The sequence below is a fragment of the Lissotriton helveticus genome, chromosome 12 (assembly GCF_964261635.1).
Source record: "Lissotriton helveticus chromosome 12, aLisHel1.1, whole genome shotgun sequence".
Classification (NCBI taxonomy): Eukaryota; Metazoa; Chordata; class Amphibia; order Caudata; family Salamandridae; genus Lissotriton; species Lissotriton helveticus.
Genome location: NC_136073.1, coordinates 781,140,246 through 781,153,418, shown reverse-complemented (window position 1 = coordinate 781,153,418; position 13,173 = coordinate 781,140,246). Strand labels below are relative to the sequence as shown.

The 13,173-nt window shown below is 48.1% G+C and overlaps 1 protein-coding gene across 1 annotated transcript in view; it reads left to right on the top strand.

The window, feature by feature from the left end:
• LOC144798604 (protein S100-A4-like) overlaps positions 1-12,916 on the top strand; it is a 45,700-nt gene extending 32,784 nt beyond the window's left edge. The window contains exons 2-3 of the mRNA XM_078669561.1: positions 10,869-11,018; positions 12,748-12,916. Coding sequence (XP_078525687.1) covers positions 10,869-11,018; positions 12,748-12,882 — 285 coding nt within the window. The 3' untranslated portion in view covers positions 12,883-12,916. The remainder of the gene's footprint in view (positions 1-10,868; positions 11,019-12,747) is intronic.
• Positions 12,917-13,173: the final 257 nt, after the last annotated feature.

The window sequence follows — 13,173 nt, the reverse complement described above, 5'->3', positions numbered from 1 at the left end:
TGTTTTGATTCTATGGCCTGCTATTTTTCGCCAGGAAGTTCTTTATTCATTGTAAAATGTGTCATTTATATTCATATTTTTGCTTGTACAGTCTGTGCTTGCTGTGCCTGAGATTGTGTGCCTTATGCTTACGTCGCTTTGATTCTATGGCATGCTATTTTTATTTGTTCCATTCCTCTAACAGTTCTCTCATGTAACGTAACTGGTTCTATTGTACAGTGCTCTGACACCTTCGGGTAAAGTCCGCGCTTTATAAGAATGCATTAAATAAATAAATAAATAAAAATAAATAAAACGCTAGCACTACATTAGTGAGATGAAACAGCAATGTTCTTCTAAAATGGCTGGCCTCCTTCACATCACCACATTGCTTACACTTGCCTAGCACTTTAGGCAATTTAGGATTCTAGCGGGTGAACACTGCCCTCTTCAGGTCGATGAGTGTGAATACATGTGATGTTTTGCAATTGTACTGCTCGTGCACGTCGATCTGTCTGAAGGATCTGAAGGTCGTTGAGTAGTTCTATGGACCCCTTTTGGTTGTACATAAGAATAAAATGGGCGGTGTTGTCCTTGCTTGAAACACACTTTTGACCATGCATTGTCACACGTGTGTATCACTTGTATTAGAGCACCGAACACTTTCTCACCACACACCCACTGCGCTGTCAGATTGTTTTTAATGTTTTTTTATATACAATTAAATGGATTTATCATTTGATGTATTTGTACATTGATTGTGATATCTATGGTCTTTGGACCACTGTTCTTCATGTATAAACTTACCCAAGGTCACTGACGACACCCGGGTTCCCGTGTTACCTATAACATAGTCACCTTTGTGCACCGTGTGTCACACTCCATTCAAGTCCTGTGCTAAGGGGTGGTGGTGCAGGATGGGGTGTGGAAGGGGTGCCGAGGACGGCAGAGGGCAGGGGAGGATGAGGTCTGGCACGAGAGAGGGTGACATGCTACCCTGTGCCGAGGTGAGGGGGGGGGGGGCAGGATGAGGCTTGACAGGAGAGAGGGTGACATGCTACCCTGTGCCGAGGTGGAGGGGCAGGGGTAGAGACATCAGGGCTTGGGAGGGCTGGCAAGGCTTGTTAAGTTGTAACTTCTGGAACCAACAGTTTTATAAATCGTAGGGAGAGAAGGGCATCAGACTGACACCCTGCCAATGTTATGTGAGGTCCATGTAAGATTAACTGCTCCAGTCCAAGCTTTGGTTTTTTTGCATTCTGGGAGTTGTAGTCTTCTTTGTCCCATTATAAAATCAGCCCTACAGGCCCAGAAGTCATGCTAACCGCATTTAACGTGAGACGCTGGTTTTCTTCTATAGATCTTCAGGACTCCGGCCTCTGCCTTCAGTCTGAAAACAAATACCCGCCCAAGTGCCTCCCACGTGACTGGAGGCCAGGCACTCCCTGGGGGGCGGGGGCGACATGGAAGGAATCCATCTGTCCATCACAGAGGGGGGGCTGTTACTCCCAGAAAAGAAGAGATCAATGCATTTCTTTGATAAGCAAACAGAACTAGTATGGACCAGAAAAACAAGAAAACCTCCCTCAGCACACCCAGTTGTTGCTCTTTGTCTTTTAAAGACGTGGACGAAAAATTCCATCCTCGGGGGATGACGGATAGGTCGACAAACTGCCCACACATTCTAAAACAATGTGAGACCATTAAGAGGAAAGACTCAGAGGTAATTGAAGTTTGTTGTTTTTATAACGACCTGAGTGCGCCTAGAAAGCAGAAGAAAACAAATCTTAGTGACGGACATTAGTGAAATCAAAGACGTGTGCCTGAATCAATCTAAACCTGACATTCGGATTAAGATCTGGTGCTGGGCGTCACCGTTCAAAGAGGGTAAAATCCAGTTTCGTGGCATTTCTTAGGGAGTGTTGGTTCAAACACGTTCGGTTTCCAGTAACTAGGTGCAGCGTTTGCCTGGAGGAAAGGGGAGGGGCTGGGAGGGCATTAAATAGTCCTGCGACATCTCAATCCACCTCACTTCCAGTGCCAGTCCCAGCGCCTTCTTCCTGCTTGTGGTTGAGGTAAGGTTCATGCGCAGCTGTCAGGAGGCTCTGCTGGCGCCATTACAAGGAGGCTGGGTGCGGGGGGCACCTTGTGGCTGGGCATGGTGTTTATGGCCAGTATTCACGGGTCTGGTTTATACCCGTATTTGTGGCAGGAATAGGGAATACGATTCGGGCCAGGATTTACTATCCGTGCGCGTCATCCTCTTCCCGGAACAAACCTGCTGAAGGCGGGAAGAGCGCGAGGGCCCGGCAGACACTGTGGGCTGGCAGGAGCGGGCATCTGTGCCCCCTCATGCCACGCAGAGAGGTTTTAAGACATGGCCAAAATGAGCCCTCGCTCAGGCTCCCCGCCTTGCAAGGGCCCCTGTGAGAGTGAACCTCTCTCTTTGACCTCTCTCGAATTTTTTTTTATCTACCATCTCTGCCTCTTTGGCTGACTCTGTCTAAGCAGTGCCATTTTAAGGATTTTTGGGTCCCAGGCAAGACATATTTCAACTGTTTTTGTGTGACCCTGTTAAAGGTTAACATAATTTATTAATGTCTAGCACTATGTGGACTATAGCTGGAAGGTGATGGGTAATAACACTAACAGTTCAAAGCTGTTCTGTACGGGGGGCACCAAATTATATTTTTCCCGGGCCCCATAATCCTTGAAATTACACCGATGCCATGAAAGGGGGCTGGAAAGCGCCTGGACGCCAAAGCCAGGCGCTGCCTGAAGCCTGAGCGCGCTGTGATTTACTGCCACATTTACCAGCTGCTAAAATCGGCTCTGCTGTTCACGCACCTGGGCAATCCTTAAGTGGGAACCACAGGCCGGGTATGATTGGGCGAAGCAGGACACCGCTCTACCCAACTTATAATGAATTGGAGCCTTTGCGGTCTGTTCTGGGGGGCGACACTGTGGTTGACCAGGTGACTTCAAAAGTGCGTTAATGATAACGTTCACTTTTCATAGCACCCCGCGGGTTGAAATGTCATTGCCGTCCAATGAATACATGGGCCAGGGTTGTATTCTAAGCAGGAGGCTTCTTTGGAATTATAAAATGGCAACAATACAATGAATGGCAGGCGAGTCAACCTGATGACTGTATGTTTCCAGGAGCATTATTTTCTAGTCCTGGGCTTTTCATTCATATCAAGGTGCACTCTCGGATTTCTGCAGAAGTTTTCTGCCGGAGTCCAAACCATGGAAGCTCCTTTATGTCCGCCTCCCTTAAAATTGGAGCAGGGTGGAAATACGGTAAAATATTTCAAAACCGGCTCATTTACTATTCCAACACTGTCATTGGTTATTTGGGGAAAGAGCATTTTTGGATGCCTTGCGATTGTAGAGTGAAATGAAGGCATGGTTAAGTGGATGTATAAGCTCACTAAAGCTATGGGGGAGTGGAAGGATGGGCTCACTAAAGCTGGTAGGGTGTGGAAGGATGGGCTCATTAAAGCTGTGGGGTGTGGAAGGATGGGCTCACTAAAGCTGGTAGGGCGTGGAAGGATGGGCTCACTAAAGCTGTAGGGCCTGGAAGGGTGGGCTCACTAAAGCTGGTAGGGTGTAAAAGGATGGGCTCACTAAAGCTGGTAGGGTGTGGAAGGATGGGCTCATTAAAGCTGTGGGGTGTGGAAGGATGGGCTCACTAAAGTTGTAGGGCGTGGAAGGATGGGCTCACTAAAGCTGGTAGGGCGTGGAAGGATGGGCTCACGAAAGCTGGTAGGGCGTGGAAGGATGGGCTCACTAAAGCTATGGGGCGTAGAAGGATGGGCTCACTAAAGCTGTAGGGTGTGGAAGGATGGGCTCACTAAAGCTGTGGGGCGTGGAAGGATAGGCTCACTAAAGCTGTAGAGCGTGGAAGGATGGGCTCACTAAAGCTGGTAGGGCGTGGAAGGATAGGCTCACTAAAGCTGGTAGGGCGTGGAAGGATGGGCTCACGAAAGCTGGTAGGGCGTGGAAGGATGGGCTCACTAAAGCTGTAGGGTGTGGAAGGATGGGCTCACTAAAGCTGGTACGGCGTGGAAGGGTGGGCTCCCTAAAGCTGGTAGGTCGTGGAAGGAAGGGCTCACTAAAAGTGTAGGGCGTGTAAGGATGGGCTCACTAAAGCTGGTAGGGCGTGGAAGGGTGGGCTCACTAAAGCTGGTAGGGCGTGGAAAGGTGGGCTCATTAAAGCTGGTAGGGTGTGGAAGGGTGGGCTCACTAAAGCTGGTAGGTCGTGGAAGGATGGACTCACTAAAACTGGTAGGGCGTGGAAGGATGGGCTCACTAAAGCTGGTAGGGCGTGGAAGGGTGGGCTCACTAAAGCTGGTAGGGCGTGGAAGGGTGGGCTCACTAAAGCTAGTAGGGTGTGGAAGGGTGGGCTCACTAAAGCTGGTAGGGTGTGGAAGGGTGGCTCACTAAAGCTGGTAGGGCGTGGAAGGATGGGCTCACTAAAGCTGGTAGGGCATGGAAGGATGGGCTCACTAAAGCTGGTAGGGCGTGGAAGGGTGGGCTCACTAAAGCTGGTAGGGTGTGGAAGGGTGGGCTCACTAAAGCTGGTTGGGTGTGGAAGGGTGGGCTCACTAAAGCTGGTAGGGCGTGGATGGGTGGGCTCACTAATGCTGGTAGGGCGTGGAAGGGTGGGCTCACTAAAGCTGGTAGGGCGTGGATGGGTGGGCTCACTAATGCTGGCAGGGCGTGGAAGGGTGGGCTCACTAAAGCTGGTAGGGCGTGGAAGGGTGGGCTCACTAAAACTGGTGGGTCGTGGAAGGATGGACTCACTAAAACTGGTAGGGTGTGGCAGAACGAGCTCACTATAGCTGTGGGGTGTGGAAGGGTGGGCTCACTAAAGCTGGTAGGGTGTGGAAGGGTGGGCTCACTAAAGCTGGTAGGGTGTGGAAGGGTGGGCTCACTAAAGCTGGTAGGGCGTGGAAGGGTGGGCTCACTAAAACTGGTAGGTCGTGGAAGGATGGACTCACTAAAACTGGTAGGGTGTGGCAGAACGAGCTCACTAAAGCTGTGGGGTGTGGAAGGGTGGGCTCACTAAAGCTGGTAGGGTGTGGCAGAATGAGCTCACTAAAGCTGTGGGGTGTGGAAGGGTGGGCTCACTAAAGCTGGTAGGGTGTGGAAGGGGGGGCTCACTAAAGCTGGTAGGGCGTGGAAGGGGGGGCTCACTAAAGCTGGTAGGGTGTGGAAGGGGGGCTCACTAAAGCTGGTAGGGCGTAGAAGGATGGGCTCACTAAAGCTGGTAGGGCGTGGAGGGGGGGGCTCACTAAAGCTGGTAGGGCGTGGAAGGATGGGCTCACTAAAACTGGTAGGTCGTGGAAGGATGGACTCACTAAAACTGGTAGGGTGTGGCAGAAGGAGCTCACTAAAGCTGTGGGGTGTGGAAGGATGGGCTCACTAAAGCTGGTAGGGTGTGGCAGAACGAGCTCACTAAAGCTGTGGGGTGTGGAAGGATGGGCTCACTAAAGCTGGTAGGGTGTGGCAGAACGAGCTCACTAAAGCTGTGGGGTGTGGAAGGGTGGGCTCACTAAAGCTGGTAGGGTGTGGCAGAACGAGCTCACTAAAGCTGTGGGGCGTGGAAGGATGGGCTCACTAAAGCTGTGGGGCGTGGAAGGATGGGCTCACTAAAGCTGGTAGGGTGTGGCAGAACGAGCTCACTAAAGCTGTGGGGCGTGGAAGGATGGGCTCACTAAAGCTGTGGGGCGTGGAAGGATGGGCTCACTAAAGCTGTGGGGCGTGGAAGGATGGGCTTACTAAAGCTGTAGGGCGTGGAAGGATGGGCAGCTTCATTAGATGGAATACCACGCTTCCTTGTGTTAGGAGCACTGCCCCTGCTGGCAGAGCAGTTCTACCCTCATGTAACAACTAAGACAAAGACAAAGAAAACTCAGCAGTCACTAAATAAATATCGCACATTCCAGATAAAACTCGCAGTGCTACTGTGGTGGATGCTAAACCCACCGTAATCTGATGATCAAAACGCTGCGCCAGCTTACACCGGAAGGCTTTTAAATACCCTAATATATGCACTGAAAATGCACCAGCAAACTCTCACACAATTACCATCATGGTTAGTGTACGAGTACTGTTTAACACTATTGTTTAAGGTCTGCAAGTACTCCTAAACTACATTTGTCTAATTAATGTACCACTTCAGTAGAGTTGACGCAACAGTTACTGTCCTGTGGGAGGTTGCTGTCAGTCTTCCATCTTTAGACATGGCCTCCTGCCGCACTCCTCTGCCCAGAAATCCTTCACTGTTCACCTTTCCCATGTATACCTGCGCTACTGACGTGGCTGATGGCAGACATTGGGATTACCAGAGCTGGCTCATGTAGAATAGTGCCTTGTCTTCAGCGGGGTGATGTTATCCAGCCTAGGGCAGAGTCCAACCTCTTGCCTGAACCTTCTCAATGAATCCCCTGCAGGGTGGGTTTCCACAGGGAGTTTCACGTTTGTTGGTTTCTCATTTTGTTCCACACTTTGAAGTTCTTGGTTTACATTTGATCGCAGTTTTTCTCCTCATAGTCAATTCTCACCACTTAGCCAGATCTTTTTCACTCTAATCAAGCGCTGCGAAGCTACAAAAGGTTTATAGAATGTTTCTTTGCAAGTATATATTTGCTGAGTGTTTTCGGCACAGAAGCATTTTGATGGAGATTGTACGCAGAACAATTTTGTTAGTATTAAGTGATGATATCTGACCTAAATTGTCCCAGAAGTCATAATGTTGAGAAAGGAAACATTTGCCGCATTTTATAAAGACCTTCATGAAGATTGCCAAAAAATCAAAACATTGCACCCACATTTCCCAGAAGGCACTATGGTCTGTGGCTGATTCACACCTGTCTGTTTTAGTCCTTCTGAAGAGATCACCAGTTGCTGTTGATATGCAATCCGACCTGAGGCCAACTTTAACCTTTAACTGGATCACTTGCTAGGGTGCGGTCATTCAGTTCGGTGCGGATTCCACCAATGAAGTCTTCAAGGGGTCTGGTCTGTCCAATGCCTCCATCTGACATGGACATGATGGGGCTTTTCGGAGCAAAGTAAGTTATTTCAGCTTTGGCTACAACAGAACTTTCTAACTCTGTGATCTGAAATGATTGGGGTCCTTACCTCTTTACCTGGCTTCTTCAGGATCTCCCACAATAATGCCCCTCCCCAGGGAAATCCGTCCACTGCCTGGCTTCCTCCGATCATTCCACAACAACATTCCGGCTCCACTACTCCCACTTAACTCTATGCTTGGTCAACATGTTTTTTTACCTCTGCATAAACTCATGTAATTCGTAGAATTTCATGTTACACCAGGTACGCAACAATCCCAAAACAATGTCACGTCCCTTGATGAGGAGTTTGTCCAGGTACAAATCCTATCGCAGGAGCATGGGGACACTGAATGAATAGAACGTGAGCAGCTGTTGGTCATGGCACTTGAGTGTTCTGCGGGTTTTTACGGAAAATGCATTCTTGCACCCAAAAAGGGTGCAAAAACGCACTTTCAATACAATATAGTCATAAATGCAGCATTGCATGTAGTTTTTCCCAAATTTCGTGTAATTACTCAAAAGTACTTTTCGTGAATTTTGCACACCCCCACCTAATTCTGGTGACCTGCCCTAGGTGGGTATTGTATAACGTACACCTAAGCTCTTGGAAATATTACACATCTTATGATTAGTTAGGAAGCTTTCACCACCTGTTTTAGAAAACCTTTGCTGTTGCGCCCATGCCGTATTACAGATGCAGGCACGATGGCAAGCAAGCCTTCTGGAAGTGCACCACACAAGATGTGGCACCCAGTTACTATGCCCCCTAAGAGAACCCACAGAAAGAGGGTACAGAGGTTTCATGGACTCCAGCCATTACCCACAGGTGTTTGCAGTTACACACTGCACCCACCAGCTGGGGGATCTCTCTGTCCCCTCTTAAAAATGGGGGAGGGGCTGCTTCCATTCTACTGCCTATCTGCGTCCTGTCGCTATCACATAAACTTAAGGACTTCGAACAAGGGGTGACTTCATAACTAGTTGCTCAGTATTTTATAGATTTGTTTTGGACACACCCATCAATGTCGACCTTGATTACTGAAGATATCAAAAGAAATTAACAAGACAAGAACTGCCACCTCTACAATGGACCGCTCATGACTATAACCGTTTTGCCACCATGAGGGTTGAAGGACCCTGAGGAATCCACACCGATTCGTATTAGTTTGGCACTTACTTCCGCCCGCCGCATTTACCCAAGTTGTCATCTCACTTGTACTTTCTTGTCTGGACTTCTCCAATTCCCTTTACTACGGTCTCCCACAATCCCTGCTACACCGCCTTCAGGTTGTCCAAAACCAGGCGGCCCGCCTCATTCATAAAACCCCCAGATGGCAATCGGCCAAACCTCTACTTCACAGACTACACTGGCTCCCAATAGGCCAAAGGGCAGCCTTTAAGGTGGCCTGCCTCACATTTAAAACCCTCCACTGCTCCGGTCCCGCATTTCTCAAATCCTTAATTACTCCTCATCGTCCAACTCGCAACCTCCGATCAGCCCACCGTCACCTGCTAGTTACCCCGAAAGCTAAAACCAAGAAATTCGGTGGTCGTCGCTTCTCCCACCTGGCTCCCGGGCTTTGGAATCTCCTCCCTCTCTCCATCAAGTCCACCCCTTCCCTCCTGAACTTCAGGAAATTGCTTAAAACTCACCTCTTCCCTTCCCCTTGGTTAAAACTCCACTGCTCACGCTTTCAACCTCACTCACTATGTCTTAAAGCGCCAGGAAGCCTTTGGTGTTAGCGCGCTCTACAAATTGCACTTAAGATAAGATAAGATTAGTTTGAAAGTTGACTTACGGCAGCCCCAGGAGCAGAGGACCACTGGCTCCGGGATAACCAACCACCAGCCCACAGCTCACCGCTCTCTCCCGTCTCTAAACTCTAAGGTTTAAGCAGCTCTGTGTTCTGTAGTCCCGAAAGGAACTTAGAATACAGAATTAACAACACAACACTCCCATGCCAGGAGCTTGCTTTCATAAGTCTCTTTTAACACCCCTCCTAACACACCCATGTTCCAGGTGATGTTGTTAAATCAAATGTTACTTATCTGGTTCACCTTGAAGAAACTCAACTTGGAGACATTGCATCTGGTATACTGGCCCCTGATCTGCAGTAGGTGCTTTAGGAGACTGGGCTGTGTCGACCTGCAGAAATGTGGGTCACTCAGATCAGACTTAACAATGGCGGGAGCAAGATCACACAAAGACAGTAAATCTAGGAGGAGGCAGATGAAATGGAGCTACAGATTGTGGGGCAAGACCATGAAATTGTTATCGGAATGCACTCTTGTGTTTTGTGCCGTGGGCATGTTACATTTTGGCTCAGTGGCCGGTAATTCAAGCGTGGGTGGGTGGCCCACCCATGCACACACATACTCAGGCTCACCCACCTACATGCACACTCACTCATACTCATCTATTCACAAGTGCACAACTGCAGACACATACATTCACCAGTCACAAGCACATACACATACACACGCACGCCCACACCCATTCACAGTACGTACACAACCACACAAATACACATCCATACACGCACATGCCCCAAACATAAAAAGCTTGCCTGGAGCTTTAATGTCAAGTGGTGAGAGGGAACGCTTGGTGGGTCCTGTAGTATTAGGACCACATTCTATTGGTCAGCCAATGGGAGGAGGCAGCAGTCCCTTACTCGTCACAGTATGGGATGGGGTCAACAAGACTGCTCGCCCCATCTAGCTCTGTGACGAGGTGTCACTGATGGACAGTCGGCCCTGGGCACTTCAGGGCTCAAAACGACACCACCCTGGTCAGAGTATATCAGTGACGCACTCCCTCGCCATGAGGGGGAGAACCTCCAAGCGCTTTGCTGGACTGAGGAGGTCCAGAGACAATTTAAGGCACGGGGAAAGTGGGCAATTGACGGGGGCCTTCATTCTCTCTCTCATATCTCTAAATTTGACTCTGTCTCTCTACCCCTTGTAATTCTACGGGCTTTTTGGGTTTGAGGAAAGAGATATTTCGATTGCTTCTGTGCCTACAAGGTTCCCCAAAGTATGCCTTGACACGGAGGAGGTCGCGTCCACAGGGCTGTGAAATCTTTGGCTCGGCAAAGTCCAGCTCAGGCAGCCAGATGCCTGACCTGACATGAAGAATGTCTGTCAGACTGACCTTTGCTCAGACTGACAGACACTCTTCATATCTGCAAAAAAGGTATTTTGGGTGGGGCCCCTTTGCCCTAATAGATGGGCCGCTACTGCTTCGGAGAAGCCCAAAGACGAAACGAATCATCCAGGAATCAAAATGAAAGAACTGTGCTTGACACTGACAAATAGACGTAGGCAGAAGCTGTCCTTTGAACTAGGAAAGTGAGACTGCATAATTTTCTTTTTGGCTATAATATCCCTAAGCAAAATTTGCAAAATAATGATTTAAATTAAAAAGAGGATTGTCTGTCTCTTGCTTGACTTTTTAAACGAACAAGTCTTGTATGATCCAGACAGGAAACTTGGGCATGTAGATAACCATGATAGGATATATTTTGTGCAAACCAGTCTCCTTCCAGCAAAATGTAAATGAAATTTCACGTAACACGTAATATGTCAATATCACTGAAGTAATTACAATTTTTCCCGGGCCAGGCCTATTTGGATGGCACCAGTCATCAAGACGAGTTATAGAGTTATCCTTTGGGCTGGACCAGAGGGTGGGAGCGGGCTGTAGATAGTTCTTACTTAATGGTCAGTGGGTCATTACTGTTTCATAAATACAGTATTTGCCATTTTAAATCCTAAACTCTGACTGCAGTATTGCTTTCTTCACAGATCGAAGCACAGGTTATAATGACTCTGGAACAGCTCTGTATGGTCATGCTCCAGACCTTCAAAAAATACTCTGGAGCAGATGGCAAGAGTGGTGAACTCAGCCAGCAAGAGCTGCAACTTCTTGTGACGAAAGAGTTCCCATCTTTATCTGTGAGTACATTAAGGAATGAAGATTGACTATAGTAGGACGTTTATTTCCCCTTTTCATAGATATTCCTCCTAATATGCTAGGGTGAGTGCTGCAATAGTCACTTTATTCTACTTTACACCAATTTGGTGATCCTTTATTGACCTCTCCACTGTCTATCCAGAACGATTGTGCATGTAAACTTTAGAACAAAGGTTTCCTTGAAAGAATAAAGCTGATGGTTTGGGGACCGGTGTCACTGTGGAGTGCTGTAGTATTCTAGTTTACTATCCATTCTTGTGTATGCTGTTTCCACCACATGCCTTGCCAGTAGAATGTTACAGTGTGATGATGTACTACGGAATGTTGGGTGTCTGTCAAGAAAAGCCACAGCTGTGATGGGGCTGAGCAGCATGCTGGCTGCTCCTGGTGGGTCTCATCTAGATATCTACAATAAATCATCTCGAACTCAACAAACTGTCTGGACTTCATCACTACAAGTGCTTGGCTCCCTGACCAATGCTCTCCTTTTCAACATGTAGCACTACTTCAACCCAAATTTCATCATGAAGATGAATGGCATCTGCCAGCATCCCTTGTGGTTTAAGTATAGTACTGATGTTTTGCGTCACAGCCGGAAAGGTATGACCATAGTCTGCTTTAGAAATAGAATTTCACATCTAGGTCTTCTACAAGGCCTAAAGAGCAGCCCAAGGGCCAGCTCCCAAATGACCCCATTAGGAGTGCCTTTGAAACCACACCCTGAGTGTAGGTGTAAATCACAGGAAGAAGGAAGACAATCCTGGCTAAAATAGCATTCCAAGACATTCACTCCTGAGCCAGCCCTAAAAGTGGAGAACTCTTTTCTCCTGGATATATGGGCACCATCCATACAAACGGCCTCAAACGGGAAAAATCGCGGTCTAGTCCAGACTATCTAGATTGGCGTGTGTAATTCCACCACTGATCTTGTATTGGCACAGCACAGGCTAGTTGCTGGAACTGGTCATGCCCCAGCAGCTTCAGGGAGGGTTGTATGGTGTGTCTCGGAACCTTCTACTGGTGCCCGTGGGTGAGGCGAGGGCTCCTGGAGGTTACGAGGTACCAGGTCGGCTAAAAGGGAAGGGGGTCCCCATTAACAAAGCTGATTCTTGTGCAGGAATGCAAGCTTCCCAGGTAATGCCCATAGTTCAGAATTAATCCACCTTCACATTGTCTATGAAGCGCTTACCCTCTCTAGTGAGGGCCTCTGGAAGCATCAATACACTCAGTGCAGTGCTCTTGTGTGTTTCAGCTGAGCAGGCTCTCCTTTGAGGCTGCTAGTGACTGATAGCAGCAACCCCAAGCACATACCTTTAGTCTTGATCTCTGCCTAGGAGGAAATAAGTTGGACTGCTCAATGGAGCTATTTTGTTATGCCTCGAGAGAGCAGCCACCCAGAAGCCTGAGTGGCTAAGTCACTTAACTCTGAGGCTGAAATGGGTCCACAAAATCTGCCAGGGTTTGGGGATTGAGCAAACCCTGCAAATGGACTCCTATTTTAGGGGCTGGCTCGCCAGTTCAAAATTAATACCTGGGTCTCCAGGGACAGGACTTCTCTGTGTCCTGAATATACTGACAACTGAGAGGAGGGGGGGCACACCTTCCAATCCTTGCTTACTGTGAGGGAGTAGAAATGCTTCAAGAAAGTAATGTACTTCACATTTATAGAACTTCCTACTAATTGTTTTTGCCACCCCTCCTCTTCTGCAGGGCTCTGGGAAAGACGAGAAGGCGGTGAAAGAAGTTATGAAAATGATGGACATGGATGGCGACAACAAGGTTACCTACAAGGAGTTTGCCATGTTTCTGGCTATTCTGAGTATGATAATGGAAGAAGGCTGTTAAAAATGGTGGTCTGAGTTGAATAAAAATATTTTTCACACTTTTTGTTTATATTTTCTCATTTTAAAACATGCCTGTCTTTCCCAGTGAGGTTGCTACATGGTCAGTAGATTATACTTATCTGGAGTGCAGCAATGGCTAAATAATATTTAACTGGAAGGTGGCCTTAGTGACTACTAGCGGCTGATTCATTTCCAAGCATTCACCTTTGCGTTGTACCCACTGTGGAAAGTCTTTTTCTCGTCCTGAATCCATGTGGAGTGGCTGATTTCGTGGGAAAATGCAAGGACATAG